Here is a 22,512-nt window from a genome sequence, read left to right on the forward strand (position 1 = left end):
TGCCTTCCTCTTAGGCATACTGCCCTGGTCCCTGGTTAGAGCTGGACTATGGAGTAAGATGGAGCAAAGATTTGCTCTGTCACAGGAATTCCTATTTCAATGAGATTTAGGAGCTAGAAAGGAACACCAGATCAAACCACAAAAACATTCTGTAAAATACTTAAAATACTTTGTTCTTTATAGTAAGTGGAGTAAAACATCAACCTAAAATCCTTTCTATAATACAATACCACTTTTTATTATTTTAAGAGCATGTCATTGATTCTGATGCATCTAAACTAACATTTTACTGTGTACAGCTATCTATATTCTAGTTTAATATCCAAGCAGAGTGCATTTTTGAGCAACACAATATTAATTACAATTCTGGCCTTCAAATATGCCTACTATATTTATCAATTGATGCAACTGTATGATTATATGCTTTTTGGCTTAAAATTCATAAATGATTAAGTGTAGAAAAATAATCTTTTTGTTAAAGCTGACCAAGCTTCACATTTTGAAAGAATCATTTCTACTGCTCATCTGGCAATTAAAGAAAACCAAGAGAAAAGGGTGAAATATTTAATGATACAAATAAACAATAGTTTTACTTACCTTAGTTTAGATTACCCTGCCTATGTGAGAGGAGTGCTGCAATACACGTGCATTCTATGCTAGGCTGAAGCTTTTCCTCTTTCTTTTCCTTCTTTTAGTAATAAAGAACCCTTAGGGTCAGGCCCTGCTCCCAATGAAGACAAGAGGAAAAGTCTTACTGGGGTTCAATAGGAGCAGGACAGGGACTTTAAAACACTTTTTTTTTTTTTTTTCCTTTTGTATCTTTCTGTATGAGCTTTTGCTCCCCTCCAGGCTATGCAGATATGAAGCTTTTAAGATTTTTGAAGTCACAATAAAGAGTTAGATGTCTTACGTTCCTAATGAAGCATCATGCTGTCATCTAATTTATCTGAAATCACTGACCCCAATTTGCCAGTGTTGTTTTTAAAGAAAAAATATTGGTTTTACTCTTGACTAAGAAAACAAAGGTAGTTTTTTAAAACCCGTATTTTTTGCCACTACAGGTACAACCTTTTATCCGAGTTATGTAACTGCCATTCAGTTGCTCAGATTTCAGTTCCCCCATTCGTACTCAACTCTTCTGCTAGAAGAAATTTCCTATACATAGAAAACTGCTTTTAGCCAAACCACTATCCACAGTTGATACCCACATATGTCTCTTTGCATTTCCTTGCCTACCTGTAAACAATGTTTCTAAGAGATAAAAACATTTTTCATTGATCAGGACCGAAAGTTGTTATGGTACATATTCTAAAAGGCATTTGTATATTGTTTCTTGCAGATGCCTAATGATCAAAGAAAATTAACATCTCAGAAATTTATTCACAGCTGGAAAATCTTCTCTCCTGAGTGGTCTATATCCATATACATGTAACACAGATGCCACAGATGAAATAATGGTAAACCACGTTTGGTGAGAGTCCTGTTTCCAAAGAGCATGTGTCTCACTCACCTGTTTGGCTAAGCTGAGATGTGCTTCTGCTCCTTCGAGACACTATGGCAACCACTTTGGCACTAAGGCTGGAACGCCTTTTCTTCCCACCTGTTCCAACCGTGCCGACAGCCGTGTCCGACTGACTCCCGTCATTGTGCTCCAGCTTATACATCTCTCCGCTCACACTTGTGCTCTTAGTGATTCTCCCTGAAGTCCCCATCCGTCTGCTTTGCAATTTAGGAGTAAATGTACTACAGTTACAAAGTAAAAACAAACATGTTAATTTGCCTGTGTAACAGCAATGCCAAAAGCCTTTTTTTTTTAATTCAGTAAATTATTTTTAAGTCTTGATACATCTTAATTTCTTTGATTCACAAAGAAAAGGTTAATCTGATGCTCCTCAGAGTATGTATTTCCAGTATTATAATATGTTCTTCACTTCTTCGAGGGAAATAAATAAAATGAACACTTTCCCATGTTTTTCAGAGTGACAGGAAGAGAGACATGCAAATTTTAAAAGTCCTGTGGAGCCTTCCTATCTATATCCCCACAACACAGAAAGTAATAAACCAGCAATTTTACGACCAAAGAAAATTAATATGGGCCAAGACAATATATGTAGGTTAATACACGTATCTTATCGGCACTGTTCACCAAAGCCTTAACACCTAATACATATGAAGATATCATCTTCTATATTTTCATACTTCACAGAAACAGTAGTATTTTTTAGGTCTTAGCTCTATCTTAGCAGTAATCACAGTATGAAGGCAAATAATTTCGAGGCTAAAACCCCTAATAACTGACTAAAACTTTCATTGATTGATAGAAAGACGAATCGCTCTGTCAGTTCAGTTTGATTTTAACTATCTCATTGCATTTGGATGTTTCTATACAAATCCTTTTTCTGCTCCTGCACATTGAGGCTGGACAAAGTATTCAGAAACACGCTCTGGAGAACAATCTCAAATACACTCAGGACATGCTAATACACAGTCCTACCACCGCTGCGACCGAGCGACGCCCTAGCTCTAATGGCAATACAAAGTTAGCTATCACTCTGCAGAGACCCAGAATTTAAGCTGCAGCCTGACTCACGTCAGGTGTAGTTGTTAAATCAGCCTAGTATGTGGGAAATGCCTCCATCTTGCATTGCTGATTAGTAGACCTACTGGCAACATACTAATTTTAGTGATTTTTTTCAGTAATTCTGTATTTTGAAGTCAAATTTTGACTTTATTTGTTGAGGGACAGTCCTGCAGTCCCCCCCAGCAGGTTCCCTTCCCAGCAGATATGATGGCCTGCTCCTCCCCCCACCCCGCTAAAATAAGAAAGAGAGGGGTTAGAGGTGGAAGGTTCTTTATCTCATAGCAAGTTTCAGACAGATAGGAAATCTTTCCAGGGAGAAATGAAGGGGTCTGTGGGAGAAGAACTGACATCCTGTGACTTCTGTGGATCTGGGCCCTACTAAAGCTTAAACCAGTCCTCTCCAAAGACAGATGCAGGAAAGTATGAGTATACCTAAACTATGTTTTACTGACAGTTATGAAGATTTACTAATGTGTGACCGTATGTAAGAGCAGATAAAAATAGACAGTATTTTTTGAAGGAGAAGCTGGAAAACTTGAATAGACAACACTTCACGGAAAGGTGATTATCAATCCTGCATAGGCATTTAACTGTGCTCAGCACTTAGGATCTGCTCCTGTTAAGTTCAGATAAAAAGCCAGCTACAACCTTCGCACAGAACAAGGTGCTGTGATGCACTGAAGTACTCAAGAGCACATTCGAGTGGCCCACCTGAGGCACACTGAGCTAAAAATAGGTTCTCCTTCCTTCCTATCCCACTGTGACTTTAGTGACTGGGTTTGCATGGCAAAACTGAAAGGACATATGAATTTTGATGTTTTTATGTAAAATTCCTTTGTATTTTATCACAGATCTCCCCCAGCACACACTCCTCTACATTTATGCAAGCACACACACACATACACGCACACACACACATATCTATATATTCAACCACTACAGGAAAAATTTTAACCGCAGTTTTTGGTCATTTAAAAAAAAACCTCACAAAAAGACGATCTTCTATAAATATGAAAGTATCAAGGAAAAGGTTTTGTGTAAGGCGTACTAGTTCCATTCACTTAAAATTATTATAAAATTGAGAAAAAATGCCCTACATTATTTCCCATTTTCAAAATAGAGACCGATTTTCTTGAGGGACATAAATATTAGTTTCTTGGTTTTAATATAAATCATGTCCCTAATATAGTCCAGGTGTTTACTTCATCGGCCACATATACTGCTGCTTTTTAAAGCTGCAATGACCACTAAACAATGATATTTTTATTGTTCACAGAATGCAATAACCTCAACTTTACAAAATATCTAACCTAACATCTACTTTTGTTTCAAGTAACACAGATTTCTTTCTTTCTTGGTCTCTCCACAAACACTGTAACATGAAAAAATATGAATCAGAATTGCCCATGCTCTAAGAACACAGGAGTCATTATTCTTCGAACAGTGAATTCATTTAACAAAGCAGTAATGAACATAACAAAATTCATGATGAAACTTCTGATAAAATTTTTTTTCCTACAATTTGAGATGTAGTGAGGTTTATCTTCCTTAATTTTGGGGCTGGATTTTAGTCCATGCCTCTAGCACAGAATTCTGGCTATGGGCAGAAAATCTTAGGAAATGGTTTCTCTTTAAGAAGTGATGTTACTAACTTGCACGTTTATCAAGGAAACCTTAAAAACAGAGATCAAATGTACAGTGTGATAATACTGTCTGACTACGCAATCAACCTACATCACTACCGCAGAGTGCTGTCACACGACCCCAGTATTCAAACAGAACCTTTGATCCCTATTTCAAATTAGGGAATTTGAATTCAAATCCAAATCCCTAATACCAGGGTTTGCCAACATCATTTCTACATCAGCCAGTTTCCAAACGCTGAGTCCCTTTTCCTCCTCTGCCGAGGAGACAAGGCCCCACACTCACGCTCACAGGGTGCTAGAAGGCAACCCCACTGACTGGGTTGCTTCTCTGGAGGAGGAGACGCTGCCACTTCAAGCAGAGGGCAGACCAAAAGTACACTCTGATACTTGGTGGGGGGTGGGTGGTTGTGCAGAATCACACAGGCCTCATTTTCAGGGGTCCTACTTTCTACTTTGATTAGACATGGATAATTCCTTTCCACTGGCACTTCAAACTGGATTTCAGTGACTGTTTCTGTGTTGCGGATGACGCCTATCACTCAAAGCTTTCTGTAGTCATTTTGTTCCCATTTTGAGCCATGGAGTTGCTGTCAGTTCTGGAACTCCTGAGTTTATGCATCAACACTTTAGTAAGAGAGAGGGAAGAAACTGGAAATACTTATTTTGAGAACATCTGTTGACATTTGAGCTATATTGACGTGTACTTTGCTGACATATTAATCTATAACCATACAATTTACAGCAATAAAGTTTAATGAAGTATAAAATCTGCCATGCAATTAAAGAAATAATTGTTTATCATAATACTGACTTTGCTACCGAATTTCAAGTGTTTAGCAATATAATAAATACAAATCTTATGGTATTTTTTATGCCAGTCTACTTTTTTGTACAATGGAGCTGAAATGCTCTAATCTAATATTATTTAATAAGAGTTTAGGAGACAATTATGTCCATCAACTGAGAAATAAGAACTTATATTATCATGACGTCATCAAAAATCCCATTTTTGATGTTTTAATTCCCTAATTCAAGGATCATGAATACTTCCTGAATAATAGATAAATTGCTTTTTCAAAGACCCACATACATTTCAATTTTCATTCTTTGTGACAGGTGAGGGACCTAGAAGATTCACCTTAATAAAAAAAAGATTGAGAAATTCGGAATTCAGATTAATCTTGTACTTGTTCTTACCTTGCAAATATCAAGTCCTACTTTCCTAGGAAATATGTTCTAGTGTACTTCTAGTATGAAATACCTATTAGTTTGCAAGAAACAGACTTAATGGGATAGGACCAAGGATCAAATCCTACAGCTGTCCAATACTTACCCTTGTCATAACTAAACAAACAGACTAAGATTCCTTTGCATTCATCTAATTCTTGGGCTGGTCTATTATTTGACATTAACTGGAACAGTATCAAAAGAACGGACATTTAAAATTCTGTCTTTTTATACCATCTAATTGAGTACCCTTAGAACATAACATTTTTCATTCCATTACTGGCTATTACTCGGAGAAATAGCTCCTAGCTCACACTCTTACTTCCGTCAATATACTTAGAGTTTAATTCAGGAAGCACAAAGAAGCAAAAGACCTGCATAAATCTACATATAATCTTTTGCACTTAACCCTTCTGATAAGAACATACCTAAATTTTATTTTCCTTTACTGGACTTGCTGGGATTATTGACACATTCATTTAAATACAGACACAAGTTTTTGCAAGCCTGTGGCTAAAAATGCTAAATTATTAAATTATACTGTTGACTCAAACCTAGTTATCATAACATAATAAATAAATACAGTTTTCAGTAGCAGGATAACTAGAAGTAACATATTTATCAGTATAGTCCACTGATTTCTGAAGAAAATAATTCATTACATTTCTATTTAAAATTATTTTACCATCTTTAGCAATTCTTTTAATGACTAGTTCAGCAAAAATCTTACGCTATTTCTAATTATTGACATAACAGCATCATCAACGTGTATATTAAGAATAGTTACAGACAATCTGTCCGTGCCTCTGTTTTACTTCACAGATATTTAGCATGGAAAAAGAGATGCTTGGTTTTTATTTTAATTTTTTTTTTTTTAATTGAAGTAAACCACTAAAGCCAAAACCCCTTTGACGCCAGCAGGAGCAGAGCCACCCCCCCGGGCTCCCTGGAGCTGTCCTTCAGCATGGAGGGGAACCCACTACCCTGGGCTCCCACATCAGCTGGGAAGCCACTGCTTGCTTTACCGAGCAAAAAACGCCTACATTTTCTTGCCAAAACTTATGCAGTTGAGATGGATCCTATCTAAAGTGGTATCTGTACTAGAGAAGGCAAAATCAAGGCTGCATTTACACGTCAGACATCAGAGTTGTGAAAGAAAGCAGCACTTTCAGTTTTGCGAGCTGCCACTACCTGAAAGTTGTATTTGCATCTGTGGGAATGAAGAATGAACTATTAAGATAAAAATCTTATTCAAAGAGTAGTTTGAGTTACAAGCTGCTATAAAAATCAACCCTAAGGTAAATTCTATAAAATGAACACACTACAAGGATGCTGTGGATTATATTTGCTTATATTAAACTATAGCATACAGAACTATAGAACTGAAACAAAGCCAATTACATGTATTAAGTCATTGTATATCTTTCTACATAGAGATATCTAATATATATATTCAAGATGCATATAGTTATACTGGACAAATTATTTGGATTGAGAAAATTAGTATATAGATATACACTCAGTATTTCTCAGTAACTACATAAAATACCTACCAAGAGTATATATCACCTGAAAAAGAAATAGAGTAAGACACAGTAAGCCAGAACAAACTTTGCCCATAAACTCACCTTTATAATATCTGGAAGCATATCCTTTTAGGGAAAAAATCGTAAGTGATTAGCCATTGCTAAAATTACAGTATTTCCTTCATTCTCTTAGACTTACTGATGATTTACAAAAAATACTTTAGGTGTTTATTTTCATGATCACTCATTTTTACTCCATCCATTTTTCTAATAATGCAAGCCATGAGTAAATAAATAATCCCCTGTATTTCTTGCTGTATAGATATTTTAATATACGTTCTTTCCACACAGTTGCAGTAACTTGAATCTTTTGACAGAATCCCTGGCCTTCACCAGCACGAGCTAGTAAGCTTCCTTTCTGTTCTGCTAACTGCAGAATCACGTACTAATTCATAGCCCCTATGGCACCCTTTTGCAGGGAGGTAGCTCATGAATACTAATAACTTCCTAAACGTGTAATAGTTGTGGACCAAAGGGAAGATGAGCACTCCTTTATAATGAGGAACATTACATTTCTAAAAATAAACTAAGTCTTGTTATTAGTATTATATGATATATAATTAATAAATCCAAACTCTAAATTACCTATCCACAAATTGCTCTGCCAGTCTTAGAATATATATCTATATTTACATAAGATATGTAACATTTGCTGCAAGATTAATTACTGTACAATTTATGGTATTTCATAGATTAATTCAAACACAGTGCTTTACAAACCAAAGGACAAACACATATCCCATATTAAAATTCTCTCTAGTTAGTCAAGAGACTTTTTTAGACCATAAAGAAGTTAGCTGATTCAATGAAACAATAATTTCGTACAGTCTGTACCAACTGGAATTACATATTGACCGAACATGAACATTGATCATATATTAAATCCATGAAATGGCTATTAGAATCAGAAAAAAAAACTTGCTTCCTCTGTAAAGTCACCATATTAGAATCCTATTGGTGTATTATGATAGCTGAAATTCAGTAACTCTTGTGAATTATATCTGCTCTTGACAATGTTCCTACAGTGTAAAAAAGTGCTACTCGGTGACACAGACACTGCCCCTGGAATGACAAAGTCCCAGCTCCATGTGTAAACTCTCACTGAGGTAAGGGTTGGGGAAGGTTTCATTACAGAAATCTCCTCTGGGAGCTTAACTGATTAACATCCTACTTTGGAGGATCAGGACATTTCCATGTCGGAAAATAATATCAGAGTCTGTTTTGTGAAAATGCCTTTCTCAGTGACACGCTGACCAGTGAATTGTGCACGTTTCCCAGCTCTGTCAGCTCTCTGTTTTTTAAACTTGTAAAACTAGCATTTCTCCGTGAAATGAAGGAATAATAATTCAGAATCTAAGCCTGAATATTACGAAAGATGAGCAGATTTTAACTATTTTCAAGAACATTTCAGCAAGTTAATTTATATTCTCTGAAGAAAGCCGAGAATTGCCTCTGTGTCTGCCTGTGCATACCCATGGCGCTATCAGCCTGAAGCCAAGTAATCACATGAATCGTCAAATGAAATCAACACAAAAGCAGTTAAGTCACTGCAGAGATGCTGCTCAGGGTGAAGTGTTGCTCTTAATGCTGATGTGGACAGGCCAGTGGGAATCGAAGGGCAAACAGCTCAGTTGACCCAAACTTGACTGCAAATAGCTATGTATATATTAAGTTCTAGTGTACCAAACAGAGCAAGCATGTAATTGTTAAATCTGTATCAAGAAAATAGGTAGTATTTGTGTATAACAAATACAAAAATGTGGAGTTTTTTGTGCTCACCACTGAATGGAGGAAACTTTCTTCAGTGGCAAGAAAGCTGAATTCACTAGTTTTTCTTTTTGTGTGTAACATTCAGCGATAACATATTATTCTGCTTGTTACAACATGCTGTATTGCTTTTTCCCCTCCAACGCATGACGTACTGAAGTACCTGCGATGTGACTGCTCTTTCTGTAAAAAGGTTACATCGCCGATATGAACTAGATTGCTCACCGCTCCTTTACAAAAGTAAATAATAGCAACAGGCAACAGCCACAAAACAGGGAATGAAGGAGGAAAATCTAAAAGGCTAAATGGAACAGTGAAAGGACAGGACTACCGAAGAGAATACAGAAAATATTTTAAAAAACATAACCTGAGATGAAGGTAAAGCAAGTGAGAGCTACCCTGAGGTCTGAGGCATGGCAAAAACTATTTTCCTATATTTCTTCATTCTAAAAATAACATGTACTGCCTGTTAAAAATGTTAGTGCAATATTCTTATACTAAAAGTTTATGAATTATATTTCATCTTAATCAACTAATAATTAAATGAAAAACCAATTAAATATTTTTCAGTCTTTTTCAAATCATTAAGAAAGGCTGCTGGTAATGTGACAGTTTCTTTGGAAGAGGAAGCATAATTAGATAATTAAAAATGCACAAGCAATGCTCCAAAGTACATTTTTCATGTACAGATGTTCTGAAGGGATTAAAGACTCCAACTCCCTCCCTCTCTGACAGACATATAAAGCAGCTGATTATGTAGGATTTGAAAAAAATCATTATTTTTAGATAATGAATAATTAGAACATTAATTACTCTGGCTTCACCTTGGGTTTTTTACATAAATGACCTCAGAATCAGAAGTTTCCATCTGTAATATACTGTTTGGGGGTAAAAAGGATACACTATATTTTTTAAGCAGCTTAGCTTAACTGTTTTCATATCTCTTGCCTCCATGGTAATCATATAGAGGCTATTGTCCTCTGTTTCACCCCCAAAAAGCCAGTTGTGACTCAGGCTACATCAGTGTCCTTGCCCTTGCCCCAGAGAGATCACCTAAGAAGCAATATTAATTAATCCACCATACATGTCCAAAATGTTTCTGTAACGAAACTGAGAAGTGTTGCAGTTCAGAAACAGTTTTGGTGTTTGGTTTTGAGCTGCAATGATTTGGATAATCAGGAAAAAAAGCAGGATTGCCAATTTACTTCAAGTATTGTGGTGGATGTTTACACTCTGGAGATTTGAGATGCAAAAAGCCAGTCAGTTATAACGTTACTGGCTTCCCTGTTAGTTAAATCTATTCTTCAAATTTGTCAAACATTAAAAATTTAGGTAGGAATTTTCCATGCCTGGTTTCTGCCCAAAGTATAATTTATTCTTTTATTTATTTTCAGTTCCAGCTGAAATATCATGACAGATTTTCCGGTCCTTTTGAGGAATTAAAAAGAAAAAAACAATCCATATTGTACTGTCGCATAATAAGCAAATACATAAATTCACTTCACTCTGAGAAGTATTTATGGGCAGTGCATGACTAAAAGATGGCAGTGAAGTGATCCTTCTATTTGGCACAAACTGTTTTCTGTTCCTTTGAATATCTGCAAATTTGGTAAAACAACATATTTAAGCCATAACTCTCATGTTAAGAGACTTCAAAGAGATCAACAGTTAAAACACCAGGAGAATTTCTATTACAAAGTGGCATTGCACTCACTCACAGCTCCTGTTGCTAAACAGATTGTACATTTCCTGAATATTATGATTTCGCCTCAAGACTAGAGGCAGAAAGTGAGTATTTCCCAGGAATTGCTTCTCTTGGCTACTCTGGACCTGGGAAAGTCAGCTGGACTGTCCAGGTTGCAGGAGGCTGCCTCTTCTCTATTGGCCGTCAAGCATGACCCAAGACAGTCATCTGACTGGAGTGCAAAATTGAAGTGAGATGCACAGTAATCCCTGGAAGGAAAGAGACTGGTTCATGGTGATACTGAAGTAGGAAGAGAATAAGAAAACTTGGGGAATAAATTATTTTCATTGCTCCTTCTAAAGACAAAATGGTCCCTAACAATTCCTGAGACTGTACGCAAGCCTTTCCAACATACCACTACAAGTATTCATTATATTATGACCCTCCCATGAGAAGGTCAGTTTATCTTTTGTAGCAACAAAACACTCACTATCCCCTCACTTTGGGAGAGAAAGCACACTGCTTTCTCAAGTGCCATTCATCCTGTTGCACAGTGAACCCAGCAATCATATAAACTGTGCAATCTTTTACTATGTAACTGGGTTAAACAAACCAGAGTGTTAAAGAACCATGTATATTTTTTTCCTCCAAACTTTCCACATGATGAAGGGATTGAACCCACAGCATCAAGCCCAAATAGACTCACATGCAACAGGCAGCATATGATCACCGATGAAATCAAAAGCTATGGGGCAGAGACCTGAAGAGATTAATTTCCCAGAGCAGTAATTAACTAGCTGAGCCAGAAGACCATCCTTTCTCCTCCTACAATTTCCCCCTCAGTCTCTAAATAAGTTCTAGCTTCTGTAACAAAGAGAAGTTGAGTTTTAAAGATGACTGACTCTTTATGTGCACTGTCTTCATTTATCCCTGGAACAGGCCCATAGCATGCACTGATTGAGGCAATTTCCTTGGAAAGAAATGTGAGACTAATTAAATGAGTGTCCTACACACAAAAAGCCAGGCTTACACAGGCATGCTCGGTTCTAGGATTTCCTATCTTTCAGCACTTAGCTTCACACTCTTTGTATTCTTTTCATATAAATTTTCTGGAAGTTTTCTTTATATTTTTATATATATATTTATATATATATTTATATATTTATATTTATATTACATAAATTTCAGTTTAATTCTTTATGTCATTAAAAACCTTCACACATAAGCAGTAGAACTGATTTTCATAGTATTTTATCCATATATGCATGCAATAATCCTGCTATTTTTCAGCCACCTTCTCCTGATTTTTCAGAAACATATACATCAATCTAAGACCCATAAAATGTTTTTTTGCTTTCCATTTCAGGGTACATTTTTAATGAGGTGTATTTTTATAAAAACACAGTTTATTCTAATATATCAAGAACCAAAGATTGACCAGCCATAAACTTAACAAATCAGTACTGTTCAGTTTTTCCTTTCTGTTTTCAGTTGAAGTACTGCAGACTGAGAGGCTTTGGTGATTTTAAATTTATTCTGACAGCTCTTCAAGCCAACTTGCTGGTCATCCTTCCATTTCTGGTCATTACCAATTTCAGTGAGTAAAATTCAGCGAATTGCTTAGCCAGCCAAATTCAGCCAATTCAGCAAATTGCTTAGCCAGTCAGACTTTGTTAAAATTGTAGTTTTCTGACTTTCTACGTCAGAGTAATTTTTATTCACGAACTTAAACATACCTTCACTATTCTGGCTGAACTCTTATACTTCACTGTGCTTGAACTACTCTTCCAACTAAGTTATGTTATTTGGAGACATTGAGACTAACCATAAAATCACAGACTAATGCAAAAGATCACTCTCAAAGCAAATTACCACATACTCTCTTCCAGCACTTGTTCAAAAGAAAACAGTCCATATGGTTACTATTCTGTTACTACTCCTATCTACTCTTGACACAAAGACATGAAGTAACACAGGGACAAAAATCTTCCTGTAAACAAACTAGCCCTGGAGTGAGAAGCCACAGAGCTGCGCTTAGTGGCGCTGTGCCCCACCTCACAAGCCCTGAAGAGGAGGACTTCTGGTCTCGGCATAGCAAGTTGCTGACATGAGATAATGCTGGGATAAAACTGTTGTGTATGAATAGCTGTGTACACACTATGTGATTATATAAATTGAAAAAGGGAATTAAAGTGCAAAATATAGATAAATACTTTCAGATATTATGGCAGGGATTATCCAGAAGCAGGGATATGCCTAGCACAGGCAGCATGATGGCACGCCTGCGCCAGAGTTGGTGGAAAAATCCTTTCCTTTTCTTCCCACTGTCTATCACTATGAGAGCTTCTTATGCTGTCTAATGGGTTGGGTAACCTATATTCAGCTATATTCTTTCAGTTTTCTTAAATTCTGACCAGCTCACAATGTGATTATTTATTGCTGACATAAGGTCATTTAGATCATGAAGATTTTTACAAAATTTTACTTAAATATACCTCTGTCAAAAATACATATCTTTTTAACTTAACAGCATTACATGAATAGCCAGAAACAAGAAGTGAGGATGTTATTACATATGCATCTATCTACGCATCCATACAAACACATACAGAGTATTTCAACCATGCCCTACACAAAAACTGAGATAGAAGTAGACTTACTCTCTACTTCTCAGAAAGCTGGGACAGATGTCATGCAGATGAGAGAACCAAATCTTAAAGTTGCCCAATGCTGAAAAGGTTCCTAGAGAGATTTTATGCCTACGGCTTTGCCTAAAAGTCTTGATCAGGCTTTTTGCTGCATAAATACTCTTTCTTTGCAAGAATGAACACTATTACCATCCTGAAGCTTTGAAAAGATGCTCCTTCATTTCTCAGATCTGATGACAGCTGGAACACCACTGTCCACATCTGTGGAGCTCTTAGTCTTCGCTAACCCAGGGGATTTGCATTAGCCACAAGTTGCATTTTGCACTATATAAAAGTTGTATTATCTTTCAATACAATTTGACTTGGACTGTTTGGTCTTCCATCCATACTTCTCAATTTCCACTCGTATTTTAAGCAAAGCAGCAGCCATACCACTCTACTTAGCACAGTTACACTGAAAACTGATAAGTTTTCCACCAGCTTGAACTTCCAGTGTGTGAAGAGTAATCTTTTAAAAGACCTCTGAGTATTGACAAGTATCAGTTACCCCTCTAGGGGGAAGCTGAATAAATGTATCCGTTTGTTAAGCACACAAAATAGTCAAATGCCCAGCCTGTAAATAAAAAGATGAACTATTGTGCTTTTTAAACCCAGTTTTAAAATGTTACCATTATGATAATGTTTTCCAGACCATAATGTTCTAACTAATCATAAAAAGTTTACTAATGCTTATAAAAATATATCACTGTCTTGAGCACAGACTTGTTAAAGAGTTTCAAGTGCTGGTTATTACACTGTCCTCTGAAAGCCAAATTATTTTTTGGCTTATAAACTTCCAATTCAGAAAAAAGACAAAAATCAGTGAACTTCATTTTTTTTAACTCAGATATGAAATTTCTGAGCTTCTAGCTTTGTTTCCTCTATTCCTTATGCAACCCTTACAGTTTCTATCACTCATTCCCCTGCTGGCTTATGGTGGTGAATTTCAACCAGAATTGATCTGTTGTGAAGGAGCTAAAGGTACCAAGGTTTTACAAGTTTTGTTAAGTCTGATATCTAGGCAGATAAGGGCTACATTAAATAAGGTGCCCTGCTGAAAAAAGGCTGCTATGTGATCTCAGTACTTATCTATTCTCTTTGGTCTGCCAGATGAACGCTCTGGGTAGGGGAAGATCATGGAGGTACAGTGGAGGAGGGAGGTGACTGCAGTGTGGGCTGGTAGGTTGTGACCCTCCACTGAGTTGTTCCAAAATGTCTTATATACATGGTCTTTTCACTGCAGTAAATATTAAAGGTGAATTGAGTTTGATTAATTTATTTTTATCAACACTCCACATTTTAGTTATCATCTATATATCTTTTGTGAGCAGAGCACTAATGCAAACATGGACCAGGGACACACACATGTACAACAGACAGTGCAAATGAGTATGCTAAATGTGGAAAGCCTACATCAAAAAACTGATTGAATCTATTACCTGCTGCTGCTGGTCTTGCTTTCACCTCATTTTATTCTTGCAGTAGGAGTTTGATTAGCAATTATGGAGTGGGTAAGTTTCATTGATGATTTTGAACATCGTATGCTTTGAAAAATACTGCTTCTTATAATGCTACCCCATATGCCATTTTCTGCATTATCAATAGTGAGAGGCTCTTTGGATTGAACAAATGCTAACACCAGTCACAGAGTAAAATGTTAATTTAAACATCCTATTTTTAAATAAAGACTTTGCAATGGAAAATTCCAAGATGAAAAGGAATCTTCCGAAAACATAGCAGACTTACGGCTATGAATCCAATTAAGGCTCTTATTGTTTATTATTAATAATAAGACCCATGGAAAGTCTTCAGTCTGTCAGCAGCACTGGCTACATGATGGATGCTCCCATTCTAGCTATGGGAGAGAAGATGTTCTCCATTGCAATATCAACTAATTAATCTCACTCAGTATTTAAACACACAACTATAAACCACTGAAGCAACTGCACAATAAATGTTGCTTATTACATTATATAAGAAAATGACTCTACTCAGTGACCCTAAATGTCTTGTTTACAGCAGAAACCTTGACTACAAAGAAACAGACGTACACAGGCAAATTGTCAGCAATATAATTAGCGTCATAAATAAAGAAGCTGTCTTCTGGTATTTATAATAGCCTTTTTTTACATCAAGCTGGAATTCCATTACTGTTTCGGTCATGTTGTACAAAAGCTAAAGCAGTATAATATCTTAGGTCTAATACTGACTTTAATAGCTTGCATTTATAAATTACAAATAAACAATTGTTAAAAAATATTTGGGAAATCAAAGCAGATGGTCACCATTGCCATGTGCTCAATTAGCTTGTTAATACAAGTGCTGAAAGAATCTAATTCCTGAAGCTAATGGGAATGGAAAAGTGCTTGACAATTCCATGCAAGTGCTCAACACAATGCAGAATTCCAGCCAGGCAGAATAAAACATACAAGTAACTGTTAACATCCTGAGTCAGCGTAAGTGCTGCCATAGGCTTGAATCTCTTTCCAGCAAAGCATGTGTAGTGCAGCACAGGCTATGTACTTCACTGAACCTGTGCACAAATCTCTAATCATAGAGATTCATTGGTTGTGGGGAGCGCTCATTCGTCCTTCATTGAAACCACTTGGTTCTTCCTGCACACATAGTCTGGATCTCACTATCCTTCCCTTCCCTTTACTGCTGATGATCACTCATTAAAGCTTGTTACTATTGTGCAACAGAAAAAGCTATTAATCGTCTGACTATTCTCCCCTCCCCATACCCAGCTAAGCCTGCTGATACGAAGTTACGCTTCAAATGCTCAGTTCCCTGCAAATTCCCCCCAAATATACATCTTAGTACAAATGTCAACATGACAAAAGCAAACAGCATGAAGAGAATCAGGCCACTGTGCTCTGCTGGTGATCCCTTGGTGATCTTCATTGTCAATATACAGAGTGACTATTTAAACATTTTGAGATCCCAGTTCACCAGGGAATCTGAGCAATTTGAGCTCTGCAATTATGCCTCAAACTAAAAACTCCTTTCTTTCCATGAAGAGGAAACTGGCCTCCAACACTAGATCAAACTGGGCTGTTAACTCATAGTGTTTCTGCTGTGATGGCTCTCTGAGCTGGATGTCTCATCTGCCTCTGCAAAACTCTCTCCTTCCTTACTCTAAATTCTAAGAGCCTTTGAAATTAAACCAGAAGTAGTGTGCAAGAAAAAAAAAAAAAATTTTGTGTTTTCCTGCTCTAATAAGAATCTCTGGGTAACACACTGAGAAAGACCCCAGATTTCTGTAGAAGTTAGATGGGTAAAACAGAAGAATCAAACTAGAGTGAAGTATCTCTTATATTAGTTGCATCATTTTATTTTTTGGGCATGACAAAAAATGGTGGAGAGACCAGCCCAAGGTTTCCAGGGAAGAATGAAAATTAGCAATAGATTTTTCTTTAAGGTGAAGCAGTTTAAGGTAATTTCTCTTCCACATAGAAGTGAACAAAATCCCCCCACCAGTTTAAGCTGAAAAAATGGACCACAGGAGGCCCCAGAAACAGAAAGTCATTAAATAAATTTAATCCTGGGGAACGCTCTGCATTGTCCCCACTAGCAGGAGACACATTTGAAGAAGGGCAAACAAAAGAAATGAGTCAATTTTTATTTAACTTTAAAGAATTTGGTTACACTCAATATTTTATTGAGAAATTACATAGGTTAAAAATCTTTGGCCTTTGAAAGCCATCTAGTACTAGAGGACTATAATGTAACATATGATGGCATAATAAAATGCAGTTGCTACACACTGAAGTTAGAAAACAGATGTTTAGTTCCTAGGAAGTTGAGAGACTTCACATGTTTACAAAAATTACAGTTTTTCAGTTACAGCTTACTGAACTGTAACTCAAAACCTAAAAGTTAATCTTGTAGGTTAAAGTGTGAGGCTTGAAATTTGATTCTGAACTATAAGAGCTATTGAAATCAGTATGATTTAATTATTCAAATTAGAAGGAAGAACCACTTATTTCCGATAACGTTATTTGTACACTTAAGCACAAAACAAATTATTGCATCATTTTTGCATTATAAATATATGGATTACTTTAATCAGTGTAGCTCAGTTCTAGTATTTCATGTTTCTTTCTTAGAAAGGAGGGATCCCTGTTTACACAGAAGATAAAGGGTTTCACACTAATGTGAAGTACAGCCTAGCCACCTTTAACAAATTTGTACCTGAAAATTACAGGATCTACAAGTCATCACAAGAAAGAAATACTCAGGTCAAGAAATACTCTTCAGTAAAGCTTAATTTTCAGAAACATAATTTAAAAAATAAATTGGGAACTCTCTCATCCTTTTGAACATTAGAAATAATGAAAATTAAAAGAAAGCTTCAGAAAAGAGGATAACTTCACTATTACCTCCCCAAAGCCATGCCAGTTCATATTATGAGCAGAAATTAGTATTGTTTCAAGAAGAGCCTTTGCACTGGGGCTTTTACAGTTGATTAATAAAATCATATTGAAGTATGGATTCTTATGACCCACAGTCCAGCTGATAAATTACAACTGCAACCATCTATAAATTTGCATTGCTTAGCTATGCAGGCTTTGAAGCAGCTATAATATGGAAGATGAATAGCAAATGAGAACTGAGTCTAAGGTTCTTTAGAAATGTAACAACCTGTAATAATCTGGAGTTAAAATTTCCGAAGAAAAAGCCTGATCTGATTCATATGTGAATATATATGGAGCAGAATTCATAATTTCTGGTACTGCTCCAGCTATGTAATTGACTGTGTGGTGCTTTAGGCCTGAGAAATGTGGAACAGACCCTCCACAGTGATGTTCTGAAATGCTGCACAGGGCAGAATTTAACCACAAAAGCAAGAAACACCCTCTTGAAAATGCCGATTAAGGACCAGATTTTCAACATGATGCAGACTGGCATTGCCACAGTGATGTTTGTGGAGCTGTGAGATTTTCAGTTGCTGGGATCTAGCCCTTCATATATTGCTAACACCTGCTTCTACTGAGAGACCCAGAAACGCACGCTGCTAGAACACTGTGATCATTAACACCTGGTGGCATACAGCCAGGCATGCAGGAGGTATGCAAGTAATAAGAGGTTTTTTTAATCTGTTTGGCAGTGCTGCAGCATATACAGTATACAAGATGAATCTACTATGTCTTTTAGTAAATAAATTTCACTGCAAATTTATGTAGCTCAATCCTTTCTTTATATAACACGCACTTGCCCATACACAGGTTTGTATAAGGAACATGGGATCAAACATATGCAAGGTAAAAAAACCACCTGTAATATTCAACCATTTTCATGATCCTCTGCTAGGTTTAGATCATGAGTGTGGCATAGTGAATATCCAACGCAAGGCCAGTTTGAAACTACCCATGAATTTGGCCTATTTTCCAGATGATTTGCTTTTATTGATAAATAAACTGCAGTGTTCTGTTATTGCCTCCGCTAGTTCTGTCTGCAATATCTACAATAATGAAAGTATTTTTTTCTATGAGTGAAGAATCTTAGCTACACCCTGTACACTGTAGCACAAATTTAATACACAGATTTTAATTACTTTTGCAATTAACATGAAATTAGTGCATTTCTTTATTTCAACGCAAACTTCAGTCTCATCAATTGAAACGCATGAAAAGCCTTGGTGTATTATGTTTTCCTCAACTGCCATGACATGAAGTTAAACTTCACTCAGCTGGCTCTGTGGTGCAGTACCCTGCATTTCAAGTGAATTAGTGAGCTGACAAGGATGGATGCAGCCCTAGTCTAAACAGAGGGTGAGGGAAGGACTGAACAACTTTATTGTGCAGGTCACATCACATCCATACATTTACAATGGCAAGGCAGCACTAGTGGGAGGGCTGAGAAGAGGTCAGAAGACCCTTCAAGCTCTCTCTACACCATTCTCCCTCACCACCATAAATGGTATTAAACTAGCTCCAATGCACTATGTGGAAGGATGAAAAACCAATGGGAGAAAATCTATTTCCAGTCCAGAGAGAGCTCTCTGGCTACATCTCCTTGAGCGATCTTTTGCAGATCAATGCTGCTGTTTGTCCTCAATGAGATGGCAAAGTTCCAGTTACTTCATCTGGCTCCACACTAAAGACATTGAACGTTTTATGTAAGAGACTAGCATGATAAGCAGCATGAAATGAAACTCTGAAAAGGAAGACGGATCTATGTGTACAAATATTGCTAAATAAGAGGGAGCTACAAGCACAGAAAAGCAGCCAGTCAGCACTCACCATTTCCCAGTGACCTCCAAGCATAATGCCCCTGGGCAGGTCTAGAAGTGGGGAAGGGAGAGATCTTATCTGGGTCACTGGGAGCCTTGCCTGGTTTAGAGTTTTCAAGCTCATCACCTTAAGAGCTTGAAGAAGCTGGCTCCTCAGTAACTAACAGGGCAAGAAAGTACAACAGCATAAAGATGGGGACCCTATCCTGTGCTAGGGAGTCTCTTACACTTACATAAAGCCAGCAGACTCCCCCTCTAGAAGTGTGAGTTTCCAGAACTGTCACAGTAACTAGGAAAGTCCCCAAATGCTTTGAAAAGAAAATATTGAAATGGCCCCATTTCTAGTTAGCTCCTTGTATGAGAGTACTATCAACAGAAGGAACATTATGTTATTTTTCTCTGAGACAGGCATAGACATAGGAGTGGGTACTTCTAATCCCTGCTGACAAACTGGAAGAATTGATGGAGTTGGGTAAAAACTGCATATCCAAAAAGTTAACATTGCACGATATGCTACCTGTGTCATCTTCAGTTTCACAGTGACAATCAGACTTTTAGTGCAAATATTCAGTCGTGGTCAAACCCAACTTTAATAAGTTAATTCCTTTTAAAAGAAAGAAATTAACAGCAGACTCATTCATTAACACACAGTTCCTTTTCAGTACGAAAAGTTAAGGATACTTGGAAACTGCAGTTATATATGAAAGCTAATTTAGATTCATCGGATCCTCCCTCTCAGTAAGTGTTGCTAATCAAAACTGCGAGGGAACACAAAAAGACCTAAGTTTCTCAGATTTCCTCCTCGTTGAAATGGCAAGGAGAGCCTGCAGAGGAAAGGCCAGGAGCAGGGTGCTGAAGGGAACACTCAGCTAGCTCTTCATGCATGCTCAATATCCAAGGAGAAAGGACTCTGGAGGAGATGCAGGGGACTGAGGAAATGATCCAGCTCTAACTATGCCTCCAAAGGCATCGCTTCTGACATGGTTACAGTTTTTGACCCGTTTAGCCAACTGCTACACAAGCAGCACAACCAAGCATTATGGTTATGAAAAAAGCAAATGGACTCTTCCATGTCTTGGTTAGGGCAGAATTAATGACACTGTGGAAGAGACCCATCCGCAGCACTGGTGACACGAAGTCATGGTTTCATTCAAACTGGAAACTGGCAGAGAAGGGCTGCTAGGAAGGCCAGCAAAATAGAAAGGATGTAATATATAACTGAGTAAAACAACAGCTAGTTACACCATTGAGTTATGATTGCTTGCTATGATACCCCAGGGAGTAAACAGAAGTGAGAAAAAAACCTGTGTAAATAAGATGCCAATACTGGCACAGGGACAAATGTGAACAATGTGTTTAAATTCCCTGTGAATAAATTGACCCTGTAACTCAAAGAAATTTTCAGATCATCACAGAAATTAGATTTGGAAAACCTTCTAAAATAAGTGGGTGAGCGCAAAAGCAACCAATTGAGTTGAAGATGGATACTGAAAATGCAGAAATGTGATTCAGTCCTTTGTGATAGCAGGGGCCACATTCAGTAACTCCAGAGAGGTCCCTTCCAGTTCTGTGTTCTTATATATAGAACAGAACAGATGAAGGGAAAATTGGCTTACAGACAGCACCTACTACAAAATAGGACTGAGTTATGACCAAATGCTTCCATATGTGTCATCTAATAAAGCTGAGATTTAATGAAGTAACATTCCTGAAGATCTGCTTATGTCCAGTCTGTTTAGGCACCTGTTACAGATAAGCCTGAGGATTGGTCACCACAAACTCATTTACCAGCTCTAAGTGATTGATTACTATCTACCAGGTTGTCACAACGAGTCAGAAGCAAGTTGTATGCTTTAATCCTACTCACATGATACCAAGTAGTGTGGTCAGTTTTAGAGCCTGATATTAAAACGATGATTTTAGCACATGGAGAAGCTTCCTAATAACATTTACATGTTGCCTCAACAGGTGGGAAAACCAATATTCCTTCTTTAAGTGCAATTATGATTTGATAGTAGCAGAGTGGAAGGCAGGAGGTAACCTAATCTGCCAAAGGGTCATTTGCATTTCCGATGTACATGCATATTAAAGTGTGTGCATGCACACTCAGAGAGGAAAACAACAATCACAGGGTTGAGGAGCAGCCTCCTCAATCGGTTAAGAATCGATGGTGTAGTTCATGCATGTGTGTGCATGTATGGAATATGATCTGAACCTGAAAGAAACTGTAAGGCAACCCTGAGTAAAGGATGGAATGAAAAAATCTAGCGTGCTATGATTTCAGAAGATTGCCTCTGACAAATGCAACTTTAGTTGTAAAGTACGCATATGAGTAAGGTAAAGGGACAGCATCTACAACAGGTGATGTGAAAACTGGAGAAAGAATTTGGGTGTTAAATACAAATGAAAAAAATTCTTCATTCTCACTTACATTGTGTCACACTTAACTGTCATCTGCTTTGCATTCTATAACTAAGTATTTTACTTTCATTTAGCTTCAACCCCAATCTCACTTGAATTAGAAGTAAATTCCAGATACAGCATGCTCACCTACCCAATACATTATTCACAAAATCATGGAATAGTTGAGGTTGGAGGACAACTTTGGAGTCTGTTTAGTCCAATCCTCCTGCTCACTGCAGGGACAATGACAGCGGGCTGCTCAGGGCCATACCCAGCTGTTTTTGGATATCCCCAAGCACTGAGACTGCACAACATCTCTGAGCCACCTGTCCCAGTGTTCAATAAATTGTGCAGGAAAAAGGTTTCTCTTATGGTTAAACGGGATTTCCCTTATTTCAGTTTGTGCCCACTGCTTCTTATCCTTTCACTGAGAGGAGTCTGGCTGTGTCTTCTTTACTCTGTCTCATCAGGCATTTATGCACATTGATAAGATCCCCCTGAGCCTTCTCTTCTTCAGCCTGAACAGTCCCAGCTCTCTTGGCCTCTCCTTCTATGACAGATACTCCAATCCCTTCACCATCTTCATGGCCCTTTGCTGGACTTGCTCCAGTAGCTCCATGTCTCTTGTACTGGGGAGCCCAGAACTGGACTCAGCACTCCAGATGTTTCTCACTAAAGTTGAGTAGAGGGGAAGGA

The 22,512-nt window shown here is 37.4% G+C and overlaps 1 protein-coding gene across 2 annotated transcripts in view; it reads right to left on the bottom strand.

The window, feature by feature from the left end:
• The window catches only part of RIMS1 (regulating synaptic membrane exocytosis 1), a 354,008-nt gene that overhangs the window by 42,492 nt on the left and 289,004 nt on the right, over positions 1-22,512 (bottom strand). For both annotated transcript variants that reach the window (XM_064447811.1, XM_064447809.1), the window contains one exon: positions 1,511-1,743. In XM_064447811.1, coding sequence (XP_064303881.1) covers positions 1,511-1,743 — 233 coding nt within the window. The remainder of the gene's footprint in view (positions 1-1,510; positions 1,744-22,512) is intronic.

The sequence above is a fragment of the Phalacrocorax carbo genome, chromosome 3, assembly GCF_963921805.1.
Source record: "Phalacrocorax carbo chromosome 3, bPhaCar2.1, whole genome shotgun sequence".
In the NCBI taxonomy this organism is placed as follows: Eukaryota; Metazoa; Chordata; class Aves; order Suliformes; family Phalacrocoracidae; genus Phalacrocorax; species Phalacrocorax carbo.